The sequence below is a fragment of the Cibotium barometz genome, chromosome 39 (assembly GCF_041138505.1).
Source record: "Cibotium barometz isolate CiBa-2024 chromosome 39, ASM4113850v1, whole genome shotgun sequence".
NCBI lineage: Eukaryota > Viridiplantae > Streptophyta > Polypodiopsida > Cyatheales > Cibotiaceae > Cibotium > Cibotium barometz.
In genome coordinates, this window is record NC_141084.1 from 23801763 (window position 1) to 23825518 (window position 23756).

At 44.3% G+C, this 23756-nt stretch overlaps 1 protein-coding gene across 1 annotated transcript in view; it reads left to right on the top strand.

The window, feature by feature from the left end:
* The first annotated feature begins 3032 nt into the window (after nt 1-3032).
* The window catches only part of LOC147615894 (cleavage and polyadenylation specificity factor subunit 3-I-like), a 28075-nt gene continuing 7351 nt past the window's right edge, over nt 3033-23756 (top strand). Inside the window, exons 1-2 of the mRNA XM_086778522.1 lie at nt 3033-3386; nt 13582-13679. Coding sequence (XP_086634648.1) covers nt 3246-3386; nt 13582-13679 — 239 coding nt within the window. The 5' untranslated portion in view covers nt 3033-3245. The remainder of the gene's footprint in view (nt 3387-13581; nt 13680-23756) is intronic.

Below are 23756 nucleotides of genomic sequence, written 5' to 3' on the forward strand. Positions count from 1 at the left end.
TGTTGTTTCTAACAAAACGAAAATCGTGGTTTGCCATAACAACAACAACAAGGGCGATGACACAAAGAAAAAGCAAGATTTTGTACCTAGGAATGTGACGTGCTACAACTGTCGACAAAAAGGACATATCACACCAATTTCCTAGAGAAGAAGAAGCAACCAACTATATGAGTCAACATGATTGATAGTGAGGAAGATGTGGAGGATAACACGAACATGAAGATATTTTTTATGATCCAGGTATGCCTAAATCTATTATAAAGAAAGTTTCACCTCATATGCTTCTAAAAATGAAAGGAAAAATTAAGGACAAGGAAGTAAATATATTGCATAATGATGGTAGTACACATGATTTCATTCCCGAAAAGCTTGAGCATACTCTTAAGTAAAATGTTATTCCTTTAAATTATAAGATCAAGACTTCTTTTCAAGGAACAAAGTATAACTTCACTAAGGAAGTGAAAGATGTGGTTTTATCTTTTGCACCATATAGGAAACCTCGCACTTTTCTTGTTGCACCTTTGCACTTATATGATGTTATTCTCGGTATACCATGGAGACATGAGCATAATCCTTACATTGATTATGATTCTCATGACTTATCTTTTGCATTCAATGGTAAGAATGTATGTTTGAAAGGATTACGGGAATCGAGTGGTTGTGTACTCCTTAGCCATAACCAAGTCAAGCGAGCCATGAGGAAAAGAAAAAGACTAGTCACATGATTAATGAGCTTGTCGCTTCTAAACCAAATTCCAAGGACACCTCGCATGAGCCATTCATTTCAGAATTTTCAGATTGTTTTATGAATGAGTTACCTCTTGGATTGCCTAACTCTAGACCAGAAGACCATAAAATAGACATTATCCCTAGAAGCATACCGGCTTATAGAGCTTCTTATAGAGTAAAATTTATAGAGCAAAAAGAGATCAAAATCAGATTGAGAACCTACTTGATAGGAAACTTATTAGGCCTAATAGTTCACCATATAGAGCACTTGCTCTTCTCATCAAAAGGAAGAATGAAACGTTTTGCATGCACATAGACTACTGAGCTTTAAATAAGAATACTATCAAGAATAGATATCCATAAGTTAAGAGGAACCAAGGTGTTTTTCGAAATTGATCTAAAATCAGGTTATTATGAAGTTAGAATCGTTGAAGAAGATGTCTATAAGACTTCTTTTTGCACGCAAATGGGTCATTATGAGTTTTTAGTAATTCCTTTTGGACCGTATATTCTTGAAGCACTAGAATTTTGTGGCCATTTTCTTTAATGACATCTTGTTTTTAAGCAAAGATGAAGACAAGCACAAAAAACACCCACATATAGTATTCAATCTATTGAAAGAGAATTAACTCTATACTAATTCGGACAAGAGTGAGTTCTTTGAAAAAGAAATTGAATACCTTGGGCATATTGTGGTCTACTGATGGAATTCGTGTAGATCCTAAAAAGATAGAGACCATTAGATCATGGCCTAGACCAAAGGACATTTATGAGTTGAGATATTTTCTTGGTTTATATTCTTATTATATAATATTTGTGAAAACTTTACTTACAAAGCGCTTTACCTGATTGAATTGTTGAAAAAGGCTAAAGTTTTTTATTAGACTGACATGAATGAAAAGTCTTTCAATGTTCTCAAGTATGCACTAACCTATGCACTTGTTTTAACATTACTTAATTTTCTTAGATCATTCTTTGTGGTAGTAAGACTGATGCTAGTGGACTTATGCAGGTAATCAACCAATTGCTTTTGAAAGTAGTAAATTAAAACCATTTGAGCTTAAGTATAGTACTTATGATAAAGAATTGTGCTGTTGTTTATGTATTAAAAATTTGAAAGCATTATCTTATGGGTTTTGAGTTTATCATTAAAACTCATCAACAAAGTATTAAATATTTACTTTCACAACCTTTTAATATTAGATAGACACATCAAGTGAGCATCTTTTATTCAAATTTTTCAGTTAGCTATTCAATATACACCTATTGCTGTTGATGCTTTGAGTAGGAGACCTAGCATTAATAATATATATGTTATTGTGGATATTTCTTTTGATAACATAAAAGGAACTTATGAAAGTGATTTTTGTTGTCTTTTTGAAAAGCAAGCTTTAATACATATAAATATGGATGAATGGTATGACAGGCCACACTCATCCAGGGGAGATTGAACCCAATATTGTGTTAATGTTGATCTCTCTTTTATTTTCAAGCTTTCATGTTTATTTATTTTAGTATAAATTTATTTACGTAAGGTTCATGTTACTAATTTGTTTCAAGTCTATGGTTTGCTCTAATTTTTATGTTTGGGAAAAAGAATTATTCTCTAAGTATCATAAAGGTCTAGACATCTACCATGCACTCAAGAAGGAGATGCCATGAGATGCCATGACCTAAGAGAGTCTTAATACATACTGAAGCTATCCAATTGGTATAACTAAAAGGCTAAGCAAGCAACCAATTGCCAAAACCATTGTCACACGAGTTCCTTAGAAAGCAAGAATAGAAACAACAACGGAAACACATAAGCACCATACCTGGTAAGATATAAAGAAAACAATATTAAATTACAAACATGATAGATTTTCCTCTTTAGGTTAATGTTTCTTCACCATACCTGGTAAGATATAAAGAAAACAATATTAAATTGCAAACATGATAGATTTTCCTCTTTAGGTGAATGTTTCTTCTATTGATTGAAACCAATCCCTGTTCATCACAATATCACTACATCATGCAATTTTAGCATAGACAACAAGTGAGAGCGCATTTGGTTAGGGTGTTTTTGTTGTTGTAAGAGGTTGCATGTGTAAACCAGGGCTCGATAAAAGCATTTTTTTAAACTGATCAAAATAAGGACATCTATTACATATTAACCATGGACAACCAAGGCACAAGGAGAGGAGAGAAAAAAGAAATCTAGGATTTCTAAAAAATAAGAGGAAAAAATCCCTTCGATGATTGACCCTTTCCTGCGTTTCGCGTTTTATTGTCCTTTACATGCCATAGACAACATGCATTTTGTATATAAACTAACCGGTTTTCTAGGCTAAATTTGTATATTTTGTAGGTATTTTAACTATAAACTAGTAAATTTGAATCGGTTGTTGATATATATTCTAATACATTGTCTGTGGTGTAAATCCCCCTTTGTGTTGAACCTTTGTTCTTCTCCAATCATCACAAAGAGGCTTCCTTGCTTTGCAAGACAGGCCCTAACTGATCAATCGAGCGCCATGAGCTCTGTTTCGAATCAACTGAAGAGGAAGGACTCCATGATAACAGCAGGCGATAAGCTGGACATCAAGCCTCTGGGAGCGGGCAATGAAGTGGGGCGTTCCTGCGTTTACATGAGTTACAAAGGCAGAACGGTGCTGGTACATTCATATGCATTTAGACGCATCTTAGAGAGAGGTTTTAGGAACATATGGTAGATAGTAGAACCAGGATACTCATTTTGTTTAGGGTTTAGGGTTTAAAATGATGGTTGCTTGCACTGCTCCAAATAGTTGTTGATACAAGACGAGCACTTGAGTAGGAAGCAACTAAGAGCTCTCCATTCCACCTGTGGCATGGCACAGTCTCACCTACCTTGAGGATGCCTGCTTGACAAGACGCCTCTTTCGTGCTACAAGGTTGAAGTATTAAATGTGACCTATTGATATGTGATGTGGAAAAATCAGAGTTCATTGGTAGGATTGACTCAGACCCATGGTGGATTGCCCATTGCCATGTGATGCGGAAAAATCGGAGTTCATTGGTAGGATTGACTCAGACCCATGGTGGATTGTCCATTGCCATTTAGTGGCACTGGATAAAGTCATGGATCCATAATCTTTAGAAATAGAGGTGGCCAACTCTTTATCTATGTATTTAATCAATTTATGTACTAATTTACTTGTTTATTCATTGATCGTGTTTTTATTGAAAATCTAGAGCTAACACAAGTCATGCTTTCAATGCGAGTGGCAGTTTGCCCCAATTGAACAAGCTCAGAAGCAAAAACAATGCAAAGATTTCCTATTTTCATTGAGAATTTAGTGTTCATGGGCTGTCTGAAGCATCGTTTAGCTGTCCAGATTCCAAGTTCTCATGAAATTTTTGGCAAGAGTTATCGTGACATTTTGATGCATGAAGAACTGCTCCTTGACGTAAATCTTTATCTTTACCCAAGAGAAGTCCTTTTGACCAAGCCTATGTGCATGGATTGTCCATGCTAGAAATTTCATGACAAAGATAAAGGATTCGATGCCTCACATTCTTGATGCCATGTGCACTAGCCGGTAGTATAGGCATGACAATTGCAATGGATTTAATGCCTTAATGCTCAATGTCAAGTAGGAAGTGCTGCCAAGGAAAGACATGTATGACCCTGAGGTCTGCTATGGAGTTGCCAAGGATTATGGAGTAGATGAAGGACAACAGGATGGGCAATAGATCAAGACGGCCACGGTCATTCAGCATTTCTCATGCTTGGTAAGCTACCCACATCTGCAGAGTCTGTGGCCAGGTTTGGAGCCCCTAGTGTGCCCCCCCCCCCCCCCCCCCCCTTGGCCAGGTGGCCACTTATGGGATGCACTTTGGTCAGCAAGACTAGATTGACCAGCATGATTGGCTTTTTAAAAGGGGAAGCTGGGGATGAATTCAGGCATTCCTCCTTGTGGAGCCTTGCAACCCTTTTGCCTTTTGGTGCCCAACACAAGAATTTTATGCATGTAAGTGAGCAACTTTACAAGTGCAGAGTGGATGGCTTATCTTAGCAAGAAGCGGGCAGCTCTGTATATGCATTACTTGAATGAATGATTATGAATATTTACAACGATTGTTTAGATCCCAAGTAGATCTGGACACTTGAATACTGTGTGTTAACTTCTACTACATGCTAATGATTGAACCAGTGTTGCAATGAAATGTGTTTCATTCCATCTGAATGAAATGAAATGTTTCATTGGAATGAAACGTGTTTCTTTCATGCTGCCTAGGAAAACCTACGTTTTTCAACGTTTTCTATCTAGAGAGCACGTTTTTCAAAAAAACGTCTACAGGCGATTGGGAAATTGATTGAAGGAGCTCCTGCCTTGCACAAATCAGCTCCTACCAGCTCCTCCCGCACTTCCGAGGTTCCGTGCCCGCCAACTCTCAGGTTGGTTGTGCTGATTTGTGCTTTTTTTCTTTGATTTTGAAAAAAACACACAGATTTTAAAATTTGGGGGTTTTCATGCCAGGGTGCCATTCCAGCCTTGCTTTTGTCAAGATGCCTCGCACTAAGGATGCCATGTTGGCCCATGTCACTCCCATATCTAAATATGGTGGTTCAGGCACACAAAAGTGGAAATGTAATTTTTGCGGGGTGGCCTATTTCACAGGTTTAACCAGGAAGGCATTGGTGCATGCAAACTTGTGCCTGCAAACATCAAAGCCGAGCTACAAGAATGGAAAAGACAACAATTGGCAGGACGCGGTTGTGGGCCTGTGCTTGAGGATATTGGGGTTAGTGAGGATACATGTGAGGCATCAAAGAGAACACGGTTGGGTTCAGAGGAAGATGCACAGAGCCAAGTAGGATTTGGAAGTGCTGGTAGTTCCACTCCCACGGCAACACGAACCCCTTTGCCTGCAGCACCCAAAGCCTCTCTAAAGAGAGCAAACATTCAAGTAAGCATGCAAAAACAGGCAATTAAAGATGCAACTAGGGAACTCACTAGGCTTTTCATCCAATGTGCTTTGTCTTTTCACATTGTGCGCACACCACGATGGAAAAAGGCCATGAGGGCAATCAACCGCATTGGATGTGAATGGGAGGGACCCTCATAAGAGACCTTGTGCATTAAAGAGCTCAGAAGAGAGCAACAAGCAGTGGAGGTGGAGATGGAGCCATTAAAAGCGCCTTGGAGCAAGTATGGTTGCACATTGTTATGTGACGGGTGGTCAAATATACGCAAGAGGAATGTGTACAATATTTTGGTGTCCTCTGTGTGAAAATTTGCCTAATATTTACCGAGCCCAAAAACGGCCGCCTTCTTTGTTGGTCGACTCCCATGTTGGCCGCCCAAATAAAAAAACCTCATATAAATATGAGGGGCTCCACGTGCTTACGTGCATCATCAACCCACGATATCCAGCCTTGCGATCTTCTCTCTTTGCGTTTCAACGCAGGCGGGATATCTCCTGGACTGTATATCTCAGTTTGCCTCGCCATCTTCTATTGGTCGGCACACAGACGGCTCATAGCCTTTTTCACCGCCTACAGCAGGTTCGCAGGTTCTCTTGTGGCGTTAAACTTCTGCTGGTTTTGCCCCCTACAACAGGTTTTCTTGCAGCGTTAACTTCTGCAGTTTTTTGGGCGCCTACATCAGCCTTACCACAGTCTTTGTTGCCACCAATATTGTTGCCAACAATATCAGATTCTCTTGCAGTGATAACAGCTGCTGGTTTTGGCCGTCTACATTAGGCTCACCCCACAGCCGTTATCGCTGCCTACATCAATAGCCTTACTTCAGGCTCACATTAGTCTTATATCAGGCTCTTTTCAACGCTTTCATCAGGGTCACTCCAGCCCTGTTATTTGCGTTTTATGGGACAATAGCTCTCTCTCTGCTTATTCGGAGTCTCACATAGAACTCCTTGTACTGGACTTCATCTTTTATATTCACATCACCATTGCATGTTGTGTGTTTTACTCTGATCTTTCATATATTTGGTCCTTTGGTCTCTTTTGTCCTCACATGGTATCAGAGCGATCGTGAGCAAAGGGATTGAAGACCTAGAAAGTACACACCATGGATCGTCTACCCTCGATCCTGGAGGATCAGCTTTTCATACCAGATACTAACTCCCCTTATTCCGATATAGATCACACAGAGGATGGAACTCCTCATTCATTGGAGAGCCCTGTTTGAGGTCTTTCATTAGGAGACCACCAGCGTACTTTTACCCACTCACCCTCTTCACCCTTGGCGTATGGTTTTTCTTCTCCGAGCTTATCAGCCGGTCACTTCTAGCGGAGGATACATGCGCACAGCCAGTGTGCCAGTATTGGACCCAGGTATTTAGCCTCAATCGGAGAGCTTTGCTTCTCATTCTAGCCGACAAACTGGACTTCAGTACGGGACTCTTTCTCAGGAAGGACACGTACCTCCTCGATCGTTCGGAGATCCATCATCTTCCGTGTCGGTGACCGCGTCAGGTTTGTATGTGCCTATTAGTACTCCTCTGCATGGGTATCTTCTTCTGTGGCACAGGTTCAACAAATGGTACCATCAACTACCCTTGATCCCTAGCATTTTGTGAACCCTAATAGAGGAGGGTCTAGGAGTATAACTCACTCTCCGACTTCCGGTGTTCAAGGAGGTAACACTGTTTTCTCCTCTGGTTCACTTTCTGTTCCAACTCCTAATGTGTTATGGAATATTGTCCAAATTCAAACTTAAAACCCTCCCTCCCAACCCATATCTCTTCCTACTAGTGTTGGCAGGCAGGCATCACTGCCTGCACCTCTTTTGGGTCCTGTGTATGGTTTCTACCCATCCCAGTTATCTTTTAACACGACGTCCTCTGGCGCTACGGTCCCACCCAGCATTCCAAGGTATCAGGTGGTTTACCAACCCATCTTTGGCACTGGTGTTATTTCCAATTATGTGCCCTCTTCAGGTTTCGCACCTCAACCTAGTATTCCTCCTATGCTGAGTACCCAAAACTTGCTTCCATCTTATGGAGCACCCTCGACAGGTCCTTCATCCATGCCTAGTCTCGGTGGACTGGGTTTCTCTCCTCAACACTTAACACTCTGGTTATGGACACCAGCCTTCCTGGACTCCCCCACCATCTTCCTTTCATGTTTCTATGTCCAGAAATGCTCTCATAGAAAAGACTCGTTTTAACGGGTCTAATTATACAACCTGGGCTAATCTTATGGAACAAGTGTTCACATCCCAAGGTTCCTGGAACCTAGTAAAGGGCCTCGAACCAAAACCCCACCCTTCTCTAGTACCTCCCGAAGTCATCAGCCGTTGGGAGGCTAGAAATGCCACTGCTATAGTGGAGCTCATGTAAGGCCTCCAGCCCGAGTTCCATTCACAACTCCAGCAGTTCTCCTATGTCTCTGACAGATGGGCACACCTTGCACAGAGAGATGCCGCACGTGATCTTACGCGCCGCATTGATCTTGAGCATCAAATTCAAATTTTCTCTATCAAAGAAGGGGATGACCTGACCGTCAAAGTGGCTGAATATCGGCGCCGTAACGCGGAGTTTGCCACCACTGGCTCTGCCAAGTCCCAGGAAGATCAGGTTATCACTCTTCTAAACAAGTTGCCTCCTAGCTTCTTTACTTTTGTCATACAGACCATTAGTTTAGAGCCTATGCCTAACCTATATGAGTGTGAATGCCAACTCTTGCGTTTCGCTAGGTTGCATGATCAATTTCATCCCAAGAAGTCATCCTCTCCCTCCACTCAAGAGGGGGCCCTTGTGTCCAATACAACCTCTACTCAAAAAGGACAGCAAGGGAAAGGGAACAGCAACTTAGGAAATCAAGGCAAATCTCTCGGCAACCACACTGATTCCAAAAGTCTTGCCTCCACACCTATTCCCTATTGGCAAAATATTCCCAAAAAGAATAGATTTTGCACTTCTTGCCAAATACCTGGCCATGTTGATGATGAGTGTGTTTTTAAAAACAAGGACAATAGAGGCACCAACTCCTACCCCATTACCTCCACCCGCCAGAACAACCAAGGTGGTAGCAATGCCCCAAATTAGCGATCCAGAGGGGGGTGGCAATCCGGCACCTACTCTACCAAGCTCCCCTCCAAAGACCCAACAACAAGGAAATGGTTCTACTTGGCCACGTTCCTCCCACTGGCGAGCTAATGGTCAGGTTGCTCATGCCCCACCTTCCCAGTCAGTCTCTTTGACCACTCCTGAAGAGATGTTTGATTGGTCTTCCATCACTTCTCATCCTAGCCCCTCAGCCAATATTGCTCAGGTCACCCTTAAGTTTGATTCCCGCCACCACTCCACAAAAAGGAAGAAACAAGGGCCTAAACAAGGCCATCCGCACAGGGAAAGGCCTCTGCCCTCATCCAGATTTGCCAGTTACCTAATAATCCCTCTGTGCCCATTATTGAGGCCCATCCCACTCTTCCCTGTGGTCATCCTGTCACTTGGGTAGTTGACAGTGGCGCTACTCACCATATGGCTCGTAATGCTGACATTTTCATTTCTCAGCGTCCCGTTAAGGGAGAAGTTCAATGTGGCAACAACACAATGATGCCTATAAAATCCATTGGCACTGTCTTATTTGACACCAACACTGGCCCCAACCAGGCTACCTTGGACAATGTCTATCTTGTCCCTAATTAAGGTCTCAACCTTCTTTCTGTCTCCCAGCTTACCCAACTCGATCGTGGTGTTTACTTCAACAAACGAGTTTTTGAGGTAATTGATGAAACTACTGGTCTTGTTGTTGCCAAAGGACAAGCTCAGAAGGATAGTTTGTACCGAATGTCCATTTTTCTAATTGAGCCATCTTCTGTTGACTTAGAGTTTCATCGGGTTCGGGCCTATGTGACCCAAGCTCCCTGTGACATTGAACGGCTATTGCACTTTCGCTATGGTCATCTACCCTATTCCATTCTTTATGAGCTATCTCGAGACAAGTTAGTTGAAGGTATACCCAGCCTCAAACTGACAAAGGATGTCTGTCAGCCCTGTCAACTGGGTAAACAACGTCGCTCCCCATTCCCACAACATGCTAGTCATCGGGCTTCGGGAATCCTCCGGTTGATTCATTTCGACTTGAGTGGCCAATCCCCAACCCCTTCCTTGAATGGATCTCTATACTACATGCGGATTGTTGATGATTATTCAAGATACATGTGGGTATATTTTCTAAAGCATAAATCTGACGCTTTCCAATATTTTTCCACATGGGTTTGTTTAGTCACAAATCAAATGGGCGTCTCAATTGGGATTGCTCGTAGTGACAATGGGGGTGAATTTATCTCCCATCAATTTTCTCAGTTCTTGCAAGATCATGGCATTCAACGCCAACTCACTTCCACCAACTCTCTCTCACAAAATGGAGTGGTCGAGCACAAGAACCGAACAGTCATGGATATGGCACGCTCCATACTTTTTGCAGCTGAGCTGCCTGAACGTCTCTGGTCAGAATCGGTCAACACTGCGGTGTATCTTGTGAACCGTTGCCCCACTGTTGCTGTTTCCCCCACAGGACCCCATTTGAGGCTTTCTTTGGCGAAAAGCCAACTGTTTCCCATTTTCGTGTCTTTGGATGTCGAGCATATACTCACACTCTGAATGATACAAGGGGTAAGCTTGAGCCAAGGAGTGAGTTGCTCATTTTTGTGGGTCACTCTTGTGAATCAAAGGCTTACAAAGTTTTTGATCCGCGATCAAACAAAGTTTTCGTTCGTCGAGACATTGTCTTTGATGAGCGAGAGTTACTTCGTCTTCCACTGCCCATACCAACTGAACAAGATTCTCAGACTGTGCCAAATGAACCCTATCAGTTACCTGCTACTCCACCTCTTGAGGAGGCTTCCTTCTCTCGACAACCACCCAGGGACCCTTTACCTTGTTGGTATCAACAAATCATGCGTGATTCCGGTATACTTCCCTTTGATATCCCTTTGGACGGTCCTCGTCGATCCACTAGACTCGCCTCTCGTGCCTCATTTGCCTCTGTTTTTTCCGCAAACTATGTGGCACGTGATGAGCCAGCTTCGTGGAAAGATGCTATTAAAATTCCATCCTGGAAACAGGCCATGGAACTCGAACTCGAAAGCATTGACCATAATGGCATGTGGTCCCTTGTGGATCGCCCTCGTCATAAGAAGGTCATTGGAACCAAATGGATCTTCCGCACCAAATTTAAAGCCGATGGTACCTTGGACAAATACAAGGCTCGGCTTGTCGTGCAAGGCTTTTGCCAAAAAGAAGGCATTGATTTTGATGAGACTTTTGCTCCCACTACTCGAACGACCACAATTCGTCTTTTACTCAATCTGGCTGCTCACCATAAATGGCCCATCTATCAGATGGATGTTAAGAGTGCCTTTTTAAATGGCATTCTTAACGAGGAGGTCTACGTTGCCCAACCTTCGGGTTTCCCTCTGTTAGAAGTCATCTCCTGTCTTTATGTAGACACTAGGGTTTTTGTTGTGGGTGTGCCCGCCCTTGTAGGTGTTGTTCTCATTTTTCCTCACTCCCCGTATTTTTCCCACATTTTTTTTCATTTTTCTGGAGCTTGGGTGGCAGCCCTGTGGTGGCAGGAGGACACTTGTCTTGGCCGACTGTACGTTCAGTACCCGACTTCAGTTCTGGTGCTGGCCGACTGTGGTACAGGTCGTGGACACCTTGATGATGCTGGCCGACTGGGTGTCTTTATGCTGGTCGTGGAGTATTTGGTCCTGTCGGCTGCCTATAGCAGGCCGACTGCTGTATGGGGGCCATATAAAATGGCCCCATAGCTCCTTGTCACATTGTATCATTATTTCAGGATCTTCTTTGTGTATATAGAGCAGAGTTACACGCCTCTCTCCCTCTCTCCCTCTCTTGTGCTGTTTTTCTGTATTGTGTTTGCTCGTGTTCTGAGATTTGGTCATCATCTCTGCTGCGTATTTTGACATGGTATCAGAGCCCTAGGCTCTTGATAGTTCTTGGGATTTGTGTGAGCAAGAGGGGGACTGTTGTGTTGCTGATTGGTGGACTGTTAGGGATTGTTTGGGAAGAGGAGAAGCAAGAGGACGATGGGCTGATTTGCTGGACAGCCACTTGCAGGTTAAGTTCTTCTTTGTTCCCACCCACCCACCCTTTTTCAGAGTACATCCCCGCAATGGCAGATTTGTTAGAGATGGCTGAGAGGCAGGTGAAGGTCCCTACACTCCCCATGTTCCCGGTGGACTGTCAGTTGGACGGGAACAACTACGGCATATGGAAGGTTATGATGGAATCTGCTCTGGAGTCTTACGACCTTGCTGATTTCATCGTTGTTGGGGTTCCACGGCCGGAAGTAGAGGAAGGGGAGTTACCGTCGATTCGTAAGGACCGGGAGGCACAAGCACAGTTGTGGGATCGTGTCAACTCTAGGGTCCGTTCATTTATCTTCCTCAACTGCACACCACAGGTAATCAATTATATCAAGCATATGACCCTGACCAGAGGTATATGGCAGCATTTGGCTTCTCTTTACAACAGGGTATCGCCCATGAAGAGGATTTCCTTGGAAGTACAGATGCGGGTTATGAGCCCTACAAAGTCGTCAACGATGCGGGAGCATATTAACAAAGCTTGCATGCTCTTCAGCAGGAAGTTCTTCAGGCTGGGAAGGAGATATCATCGGGGGACATGGCCATAACGTTGCTGTCGCGTTTGCCCTCTCAGTACTCAGCATTCTACTCGTCTTTGATTACTAGTGGCAGGCTCAGCACCATTACTTGGGAGGAGCTTGTGCCCATGGTCTTGGACCAGGAAGAAAGATTCTCGAACCCTCCTGAGGGTGGAGGTTTGGAGGCCTTAACTGGCCAACGGTCGAAAGGCCGTAACACAGGCAAAGGGAAGGCTTCATCGGAGAAGTCTTCTGAGAAGAAGTCCGACGCTGACCGCGAGAAACTAAAGGTAGAGAGGAACTGTAATGATTGTGGCGAGAAAGGCTACTATTGGAGGCAGTGTCCCAAGCGGAAGACCGAGAAGGGTGAAGATTCCTCAGCAGCAATCATGAAGACTCCGGCTTTTGTGCGACACCGTTGCAGGTTCTTCAGCAGAGGCCAAATACCGGGCCCTCTATGATGCCACCATTGAGGTTATGTATCTTCGTCAACTTCTTTCCGACATGCGCATCTCCATTGGCACTGCCTCTACCATCTTCGTCGACAATCAGAGTGCGATTGCCCTTACTGGCAACCCTATTTTTTCTAACCGTACCAAGCATGTGGGTGTCCATTTTCACTTTAACAGGGAACATGTTGAGCTTGGTACCATCCGACTTCAGTACATTTCCACGGCATACAACCAAGCAGACATCCTTACGAAGTCCGTCAACCGCCCCATTCTCGAGCGTCTTCGCAATCGGATTGGCATCGGTCCACCACCATCACCCATTCTCGAGCGTCTTCGCAATCGGATCTGCCTCTCCCTTCATTTTTTACCATTTTTGTATCGGGCACATGAGTCACTGAAAACCCCATGAGGGCACGGCGCCTGTGAAAACCATTGCATTGCATTTTTTTCCCATCCTGCATTCCCTATGCACAGCATTTTGGCACACATACTTGGGTTATAATGATGATATATTATGAAATCTTCTCTAATGACAGGACCACTTCTCATAAATTTTTAGGTAGTTTTGGATACAAGTGTTTCAAATTGCAAGCTCCTGTGGCAAGAACTAGAACTGTGCTGGCAGGTCCCAGGTTCAAAACCTGGCAACCTGTTACCTAGCACAGAAACTCTCATAAATAAGAAAGAAAGAAAAAAAAAGTGTCTTTCAAATCATGCCAACTTCTTGATTTGCATAAACTGTGTTGTCACTCTTGGCTGTTTTATTTCCAGTTTGACTGTGGAATTCATCCGGGATATTCAGGAATGGCTGCATTGCCTTACTTCGATGAAATCGATCCCTCAACTGTCGATGTGCTTTTAGTTACTCAGTAAGTGGTTTTATCACTAATCTCATGGCTAAACTTCTATCCTGAATATGTTGGAGTTTTCTTTACAGCAGTTCTCAACAATGTAATCTTTTGTATTCACTGATACGTTGTGAGTGAGACTTGTCTTTTTCAATGAAGTGTGGGTGGCTACTGATGACTGTTCTTAAGTTCTAAACTAGCATCTAACTTAACTTACTCTCAAACTACATGCTTTTTCTGGATGAGTAGGTCTGCCGCTTGAAGTACTACTGCAGCCTATTTTGACCACCTCAACAGCTCAGCTTTCTTTTACATTTTTTCTTCCCTTTCTGCTGTGAGTGGAGTGGCATGCCACTACTACTTGTGGAAAGCCGAACTAGCTTCCAAAGGCATTCGCAACTCAGGCACATCTGCAGGCAGCACATGAAGAGAGTCTGGCAGCACCTGGGACAAGCGGGCACAGTAGCTAGGTGTGGGTGGACATCATTAAAAACAAGTCGTGGGTCCCTTTTTTCTAGTTGTGAGCAGCCTATAGGCCGAGTTGGTCTGCCACCCCCCATAAATACCTGCGTTGGAAATTGCCAAGAAGAAACTACAACAGAGCATTGGGCTGAGTATTGTGGTCATCATTTTTTGTACTTGGAAAAATTTAGTTGTAACATTTTCAAGTAAATAATACAATACAATAGTTTAGGGCTATTGTGTGTACTCAGTGTTTGAGATCCGCTGCTCTCTTCTTTCTTTACTCCATAACCCTAGCACATAGGCACAAGAGCTCTACAAATTGGTATCAGAGCCTAACCTTGCTTTAGCTAGATTTGCACACAGGTGGTTATGTAGTGTAAATTGGGATATGTGGACACTCCACAGTTGGGCACCATTGCAAGTTTAGCCTTAGAGATTAGGGCTAGCCTAGGGAAACCGATTTTCTCTTTTGGCACCCATGTGCGGCTTCTTGGATAGGGTAGATTTCGTTTGGGTTCTCTTACTGATCACTAGTTCTAGCTTCTCATCATGGATGCAAAGGCAGTCATGGAGGTGCTTTCCCACATGGAGGAGTGGATCACCACTCGTCTTAGGTATCTGCTGCTGTAGATTTGGTGTCTACCTAGGCTTGTGCTTCCTAACAAGGGCATGACGATTCTGAACATGAGGTGGTGCATCGGCTCGGGGTTGAGTTTTTATTCCTATGTAGACATGTTTGGATTACTGGGCAAGCTTCACGCCCGGTCCAACAATCATCATTCTAAGCATGCGATTGATTGGCAAGAGACACCGTTTGTGTTGCCGATGGTCTTATTCCCGGAGTCTCTCCTCCAGGTTCCCTAGATAGTTCTCGTTTGCCTTCATCGGCAACTAGTTTGCCAAGTCCTTCCTTGATGCCTTAAGAGGATCGAACTCAATTGTTGAAGATTCTGAACCCTCCCAAGTTAAACAGGAAGATGGATGGAGAAGTCGTCACTAATTAGACTCACAAGATAGCTCCCATGTTGGTGGCAATAGGTGGTTTTGATGTTTTTCAACTCCATTTGGTGCGGATGGCATTGGATAGGTTCCACCCTCTTGAAGTGGTAAGACCACCTTAGGCATCACTCCGTCACTTGCTAGAATGATTGCCGTAGGGCAGTCTTGAAGCAGTTGGTTTCCATGGATTATCAACGTGATTTGAAGAAACGACAGGAGTGTTTTTTTGCAGAAACATGGGGAATCCGTAACTCCATAATTGACTATCTCACCCGTTTTTTTCTTCTGCTCATGCTCTGGAGGATTGTCCGGTGGTCGGAATGGGTTGAGTGATTTTTGCATGGTTTGAAACCATCCTTGCATGCAGATGTTCGCGTACATCAGTCCTATGATCTTTCGGGCACAGTTTGTCTTGCTATGACCTTGAGATAGGAGATTTTGAAGTGTGGGACTCAGCAACAGGTGGGGCAACAGAAAAGCAAATGCATGGGTAGCTGGTCCATGACCAAGGATCATAAAGACAAGGCAAGTGGAGGAGCCTCGGTGCCTCCCCCTTCCCATGGAGAGCGTTGTGCCAAGATAGCTGCTGGACAATGCTTTTATTTGCAACTCCATAGAGCATTTTGGGAAGGACTATCCAAAGAATACGAAGAAACATAATAATAATGACAAGGAGAAGAACAAGAAGAAGGCTAGTTTGTCCGCTCTAGCAGTAGTGTGACGACAACAATAGTATCCCCCTCCTTCCTCCCTCCCCGCTGTTCCTCCAAGTACCACAATTGCTCTTCACTTTACCAGTTATGGTGGGATCTTTGTAGTCCTAAGCTGGCATGATACGGTGATGTACCGAGGGATGATTCATTGACGTCCAATGTCCATACTCTTTGATGGAGGAGCCTTAGAGGACATCATCCGGTATTGTGTGTGGTTGGGTGGTTGAAGCTGTCTACGAAGGTGTGGACACAAGTGGCATAGTTTTATCCACCACCATGAGAGGCAATCTGAAAAAGTCAAACCAGTTTTGGGTTGTTGAGATATTGGAGTAACTATTGGATTTTGGGAAATTTTTTGGATTGTATTCCGTTACGGTGGCGCCATCAGATGAGATGGATATTATTTTAGGCCACCCATGGTTGTATGATCATGCAAGTGTGCTCTACCACAAGGAGCACAAGTTGACTTTCCAATACAACTCCGGCCGACAAGTGGAGGTTGTTGGGGAATCCTTACCATCTCATACAACCACTATTGTAGTGGTATCTACCCTTTAGATGAAGCGGGTGATTAAATACTTTTGTTGGTAATAAAGATACCTCAGGGGGGGGCTGGCCCAACTTCAGCCCCTAGTGCCGTGTCATGTGCAAGTTGGTTTATGTTTGCAGGATGTATATGCTCATGTAATGTTTCACAATGATGGTAATCATGTATATGCCAGGAATGGTTGATGTATGTATGCTGTTTTGGTAGTGAATTGGTTCCACGTGCACGTTTGTGACAGTGGTATCAGAGCATTGGTTTCTTTCTTTGCTTGAGAAAGACGATTTTTGGACATACGGAAAGCTTTTGCTAAGCATACAGATTGTGAAACATGAGCATGCAAGCAAGGTCTGGTGAGCATTCAGATGCACAGCGGTCTGCTAAATCCGCATATTCTGACCAGGCCGATGTACTTTCAGAGAGCTAGAGGCTCTCAAGCGTCAAGTTAGACGCTATCATGGAGACAACTGAATTGCGGTCTCTCAAGAATGACCCTGATGTGCAAAGGGTTTTGAATGAAAAGAAAAAGAAGGATTCAGGTGAAGATGCAGCCTTTGAGGCCATAGCAGCAGAGATGGGATATGAAGATCCTAGACAGCTGGCCATATTTTATTTGAAAGGCAAAAAGGATGTATTGGGTGATGCAGGTACAAAAAGGACTCCCTGTGTACATCAGGAGATGTAGATCCTCATCACTGTTATGCATCTTCACGCGGAGAGCATTCTTCAAGTGAAGATTCTCACCACTCTAGGAGCGTGTCTGGAGTACGTGGGAAGAGACCCAGGCATGAGTCACCTAAGCCTAGACATGAGGCTAGAGACAGGCCTTGTCTAAAAAGAAAAGCCGAGAGTTCAAGTCAGGAGACAAAGATGTGAAGTTTGAGAACTTCTATGGCAAGATAGATACTACGAAGGCGGTTGCTTTTGTGAGACAGTTTGAAATTGCTTTTTGCAATGAAGATTTCTTTGAGAAGTCTAAACTCAGGCATGTGGGTATGCATCTCAAAGAGACAGCTAGTGATTGGTGGATGGCCAAGCTTTTGGATGCAAGTGCTGCCTGCACATGGGATGACTTTAAAATTCAGTTTTATGCTCAATTCTTGCCTCCAAAGTTTGCCAAGAATGTATGCAAAGAGTGGGATTGGTTGAAGCAGGATGAAGGGGAGACAATGCAGACATATATAGCTAAGTACTGGAAGGTACTGCTGAAAGTTACTCCCTTTTTGTCTCTTTCTATCGGGGAGAAGAAACGGAAGTTTGAATCAGGTTTGCACCCCATCATTCAAGAGAGCTTAGAGGTGTACCCAAATCAGACTCTTCAGCAGTTGATAAACTCCGCACTTATAGCTGAAAATTTGCATATGAAGTGGGTTAAAAACAAGTCAAGTTCCGATTCATTTAAGGGCAATAGACAGGCTGGTTATGACCAGAAAAAGGGTGGACAGCCCTATAAAAGTGAGCAGAAAGATGCCTCAGATACAAAGGGAAACTTGTCTAAGAAGCCGGGGGGTAAACACAATGATTTTGGGCTGTCAAAACAGCAGAGGCTTGATTATGTACGTGATGGGAAATGTTTTGGTTGTGGCAGTAAGGATCGCATATTTACCAAATGCCTGCAGAACCCCAAGAATGTAGATTCTAATGCAGAAAAGCCTCATGTGAATGTTGTGCCCGATGTGCAGGGAAACACGGGGCAACCCCCAGATCATAGAACAATATGTAAAGCATGGGGACAGTTGAGGGATCAGCCCGCACTCTTTTTGTTTGATGATGCATCCACAGATAATTTCATTTCGGTACAGATGGTTGCTGCCATAGGCTTGGATGTATCAGATTTTGGGACTCAAATGAATGCAGATGCCGCCTTTGAGGGTAAAGGAGTTGATGTAACGCCGATCATTGGCAAACTCTGAATTCATATACAGGGATATCTTGATCATGAGTTTCTTAGTTGCTCCTCTCACAGGATGTGATGTTTTGTTGGGGATGCCTTGGCATGCGCGTATGGAGCCCAAGAAGGACTATAAGTCCAAGAAAATCAGCTTTGTTCATAGAGGTAGAGAGCTTGTTATAGAAGCTGGTACTCCATGTAGTACCATACCTATTGTAAGTTATGTTCAGATTTCCAAAATAATGAAGAAGTCAGCTTGTTCTTACTTGGTTTTTGTACGAGAACAATCTGAACATGAGAATGTAAATGTAGATCATCTAACCCGAGAGCGCATAGACTTTTTGCGCGGTTATGGTGATTGTTTTAGGGATGCATTACCAGGAGAGTTGCCACCCGAGCGTCCTGAGGATCATCGTATTGATGTGATACTTGGGAGTACGCCCCCGAATAGACCTCCTTACAAGGTGAGTGCAAGTCAGCAAGAAGAGATTATGGCGCAGGTTAAATGACTTGCTTGAGAAAGGGTTGATACGCCCTAGTTCATCTCCCTATTGCTCACCTGTGTTGCTGGTGCAAAAGAAAGACGGGACGTACATGATGTGTGTGGATTATTGTGCCCTTTACAAGGTGACGATAAAGAATAGGTTTCCAATACCACGTATCGATGATATTTTGGATAGGTTAGAGGGTGCAGCATGTTTTAGCCGCATCGATCTTAAGAGTGGATATCATCAGATACGGGTGGCCCCTCAGGATATTCACAAAACTGCTTTTCGTACGCAGTTTGGGCTTTATGAGTTCTTGGTGGTCCCATTTGGACTTACCAATGCTCCTGCCACCTTTAACCGTATGATGGATCGTATCTTAAGAGCACAGAGAAAGTTCACAGGTACGTTCTTTGATGACATAATTGTGTTCTCTAAAGATGAAGAGCAGCATAAGCAGCATTTGGCCATAGTGTCTGAAGAGCTTTGTCGCCATAAGCTCTACATTAACGGCAAAAAGAGTGAATTTTTCTTGGCTGAAATTCACTACCTTGGTCATATTGTATCCAAGGATGGAGTACGTATGGATCCTGCCAAGTTGCAGGCTATAAAAGATTGGCCCGAATTGAAGAATGTACATGAGATCAGGAGTTTTCTGGGATTATGCTCATATTATCACCGGTTTATTAAGCTCTTCGTTGAGATTGCTTTACCTTTGCACGATTTAACAAAGAAGAAAGCTATTTTTCACTGGGGTGACAAGCAAAGGAATGCCTTTCTTAAGTTAAAGGAAGCAATCATGACTGGACCAGTGTTGATCATTCCAGATTTGCATAAACCCTTCTCAGTGGAATGTGATGCATGTGGGAGTTGTATTGGTGTAGTGTTGAACCAGGAAGGCCATGCAGTGGCATATGAGAGCCGTCGGTTGCAACATGCCGAACTCCACTTGCAGGTTTACGAGAAAGAGTTATTGGCAGTGATTCATGCTCTCACAGTGTGGAAGCATTATCTTTTGGGAGCTGAATTTACCGTTAAGACTGATCATCAGAGTCTACGGTATTTTCTTACACAGACTAAGCTATCTGAGAAACATATGAGATGGGCAAACTTCTTATCTATGTTTCATTTTTAGATTTTACGTACTCCTAGTAAGAAGAATGTAGTGGCCGATGCACTATCCCGAAGGCCTCAAGTAAGTGCTATTACAATAGCCTATCATCAGGACTTATCAGATATGCGAAATTCTTATCATACAGATGATGATTTTCAGCATACATGGGCTGGTTTTCAGCAGGGTATAACAGCCCCGAATTACTCCATACGTGATGGGTATTTGATGTTTCATAATCGCCTATGTGTACATAAGGATTTGAGGCAGAAAGTAATGGATGAATGCCATGCACCGCCTTATGCAGGACATAGAGGAATCCTTGCCACTACACAGGCTTTGGAGAGAGACTTCTTTTGGCCAAGAATGCGTAAAGACATAGATGACTATGTGCGCCAATGCATGGTTTGCCAGAAAGTTAAGTTTGACAGGCATAAGACTCCGGGGTTGCTTCAACCGTTGTCGATTCCGAATTAGCCTTGGGAGAGTATTGCCATGGATTTTATCACAGGTCTTCCTAAGTCGCAGCAAGGGAATGATGCCATCTGGACTATTGTGGATAGGTTCAGTAAAGCAGACACATTTTATTCCGGTACGGAAGACCATAAAGCCATAGCATATGGCAAAGATATTTATGGCACAGGTTTTCAAGCATCATGGTATGCCAAAAACGATTATGGGGGATCGTGATCCTTGCACCACAAGTCTCTTTTGGCGAGCATTTTTTGATAACATGGGAACGAAGCTGAATTTCTCTTCTGCATATCATCCAGAGACAGATGGGCAGAGTGAGATTGCAAATTCAGCAGTGCTTGATCTTTTGAAATGCTATGTGGCTGATCGCAAATCAGATTGGGAGAAGTATTTGTCAATGGTAGAGTTTGCATACAACAATACAGTGCATACTTCTACGGGCAAGGCGCCCTTTGAGATTGTTTATGGCAAGATTATTTTGCCACCTATCCTTCGCATGAAGGATGAGATATTTGCAGCAGATGAGTATGTAAGGGATTTGGATACGGCCTTTGCACAGGTCCGGACAGCCATACAGAAATCCAAGGATAAGCATAAGAAAGCTGCACATAAGCATAGAAAGCAATTGGATTTGAAGGATGGAGATTGGGTTTTACTAAAATTCCAAAAGGCTCGCCTTCGCAAGCAGACTGGGAAAGATGGTAACCATCCGAAGCTATCTTGCAGGTATTATGGACCATTTCAGATCTTGGAAAAGATCAATGAGGTAGCTTATAGGCTGGTGTTGCTAGATCATTGGCGGATTCATAATGCTTTCCATGTCAGTCTCTGGAAGAGATATATTGGTCCTGAGCCGGTGGAGCCGGTTATGGAAGATCAACCCGAGGTTGATAAGCTGGAAGAGGTATTGCAGCCTGAGCAGATTGTTTTTCACAAGGGCGCATGGCTGTTGGGACTGTTTTTGTGCTACTTTGCTGAGAACAGGGCTTGGACGGAGTGAACAGAGCCTCAATAGGAGCTGGCCGACTGTTATAAGGGCCATTATTGGCTGTTTTTACAGGTTTGCAGGAGGTTTCTCGCGAATGAAACTTGAGCAAACATGTCCCTAGACAAGTATCAGGCTTGGGGATGTGATCTGGTGGAACCTGTGGGTGGCCAGTGAGCCAAAACCATGGCTGGTTACTGTTTTGCAGGTTTGGGACAGCACTTTGTTAGAGGGTTGGTGACCGCTCTATCAAAGTATAGGAGTGGTTGGTGACCGAGGGTATTATTACAGGATCGGTTGGTGATCGCTCAACCTTGGTTGGTGACCAAGGGTGTTGCAACAGGAGTGGTTGGTGACCACTCGACCTTGGTTGGTGACCGAGGAGTTGCAGGTAATGTGTTTACCTATGTTTTCACAGTTGGATAAATCTGTTGTTGGCTGGATGAGTGTGTACTCTCCGGGCACCCGCATCTTGTACATATAAATACTTCTGTTGGTAATAAAGATACCTCGGGGGAGGGGGGGGGGATGTGGGCTGGCCCAACTTCAGCCCCTAGTGCTGTGTCGTGTGCAAGTTGGTTTATGTTTGCAGGATGTATATGCTCATGTAATGTTTCACAATGATGGTAATTATGTATATGCCAGGAATGGTTGATGTATGTATGCTGTTTTGGTAGTGAATTGGTTCCGCATACACGTGCCCGTTTGTGACATTCTTAGTATTCCATGATGAGTTTCCATGGATAGTTTTGTATCACCCTAGTGAGATAGCTATGTTTATGTTTTCTTTCTGTTTTATTTTCCATTCCATGATGAGATATACCATGGACATTTTTGTATCAGTTTGGTCTCGTAGGCCCATTGGGTCTTTAGTAGACGCTTAATATCACTCTCTCTCTCTTTGTGTGGAGCCCCTCTCTCTCTTTCTCTCTCTCTCTCTTGCGCACCTTGCCCGTCTCCCTGTCCGCCCGCATGCGCGCTAGTCCCTTCGCCTCCCTAACCATCGCACCTGTACGCCATCTCCTCTGTTCGCCTGCATTCGCCCCCTCTCTGTGTGCAGCCCCTCTCTCTCTCTCTTGTGCACCCTGCCCGTCGCCCTGTCCGCCTGCGCGCTAGTCCCTTCGCCTCCCTAACCCCACCCACCCTTCCACAGGCCCCCAAGGCAACAACATAACTCTCTCTCTCTCTCTCTCTCCCTCTCTCCCTCGCTACTCCGTGCCCGTGGGAAGCGTTGCAGAGTAATCTTGAGGAATGGCTCCGAGTCTCCAAGAGAAGCTGGAGGCCCTCGAGACGGCAATGAAGGCACTAATCAAGGAGAACAAGAAGACATCTGATTCCAACCTTAATGAGGTGGAGAACAAATTACACCAGCACATCAGGGCCCTTGAAGCACGGGTCACGGACCTTGAAATGCATGCCGAGAGTCCTACAGGCCCGGAAAGAGGGCAAGAGAGCATTCTATCGCGATGGCCGTGTCATCATCGATGGCAAGGCCACCGATTAGCGCCAGGCGGCCTATGGGACATCGGCTATGGAGGATCCAGATTCATAGATACACATAGCAGTTTGTAAGTGCAATGGAGCACTTTGGACACATCCTGGGAGGATGGAGGAGGTCATGGAGGGACGGGACATCATGCTACTTATAGAGACGCACCAGAGCCGAGAGAGGGGGCTACCCAAAGTAGAGGGCTATCAGTGGGAGTTTACATACAAGGGGACCACACGGCAGAGCACATCGAGAGGATCTAGAGGTATAGCGGTACTCTTCAAGCGAGAGCTACAGGAGCGCCTACAGGTGGTAGCACGTGACTAGGAGGCTAGATACATGTGGATTAGACTGCAGCTCTCAGCAGACAGGGTGTTATACATTGCTCTATGCTACTTCGCTCCTGGAGGATCGAGATATGCCATTACAGCAGAGGAGGAGAGTAGAGGGGAGGAGGAGGACACAGGGCCATTGGGAGAGTCACCATATGCAGCCCTTTCAGATGAGATCATACACTACTCCAACCTGGGGGAAGTCCTCCTTATGGGGGACTTCAATGCACGGACACAGAGCCGACAGTGCGACATTTATGATGATTTCGAGCACCCCGAGGTGATGCACACACTAGAGGTGGACACGGGAGCTTGCAGGGTGTGAGACACTGAGAGGACATGGGGCCGGATAACACCAGATATGGTCGTCACTTACTTGAGCTGGGAGCGCGACATCATCTCGTTATTTATAACGGGATGAGACAGTGGCAGGATTTAGGAGCACTGACATGCTTTCCACGATCAGGGGGGTAGCACAGTGGACTACATCATGGGGTCCATGGAGACCACACAGGCAGTGACATCTTTCACCATCCCCGCTGTCCTATTGGTGCGGATCACACGTACCTCTTACTGTCACTGGCGAGCTCCACACCAGCACCCACACAGC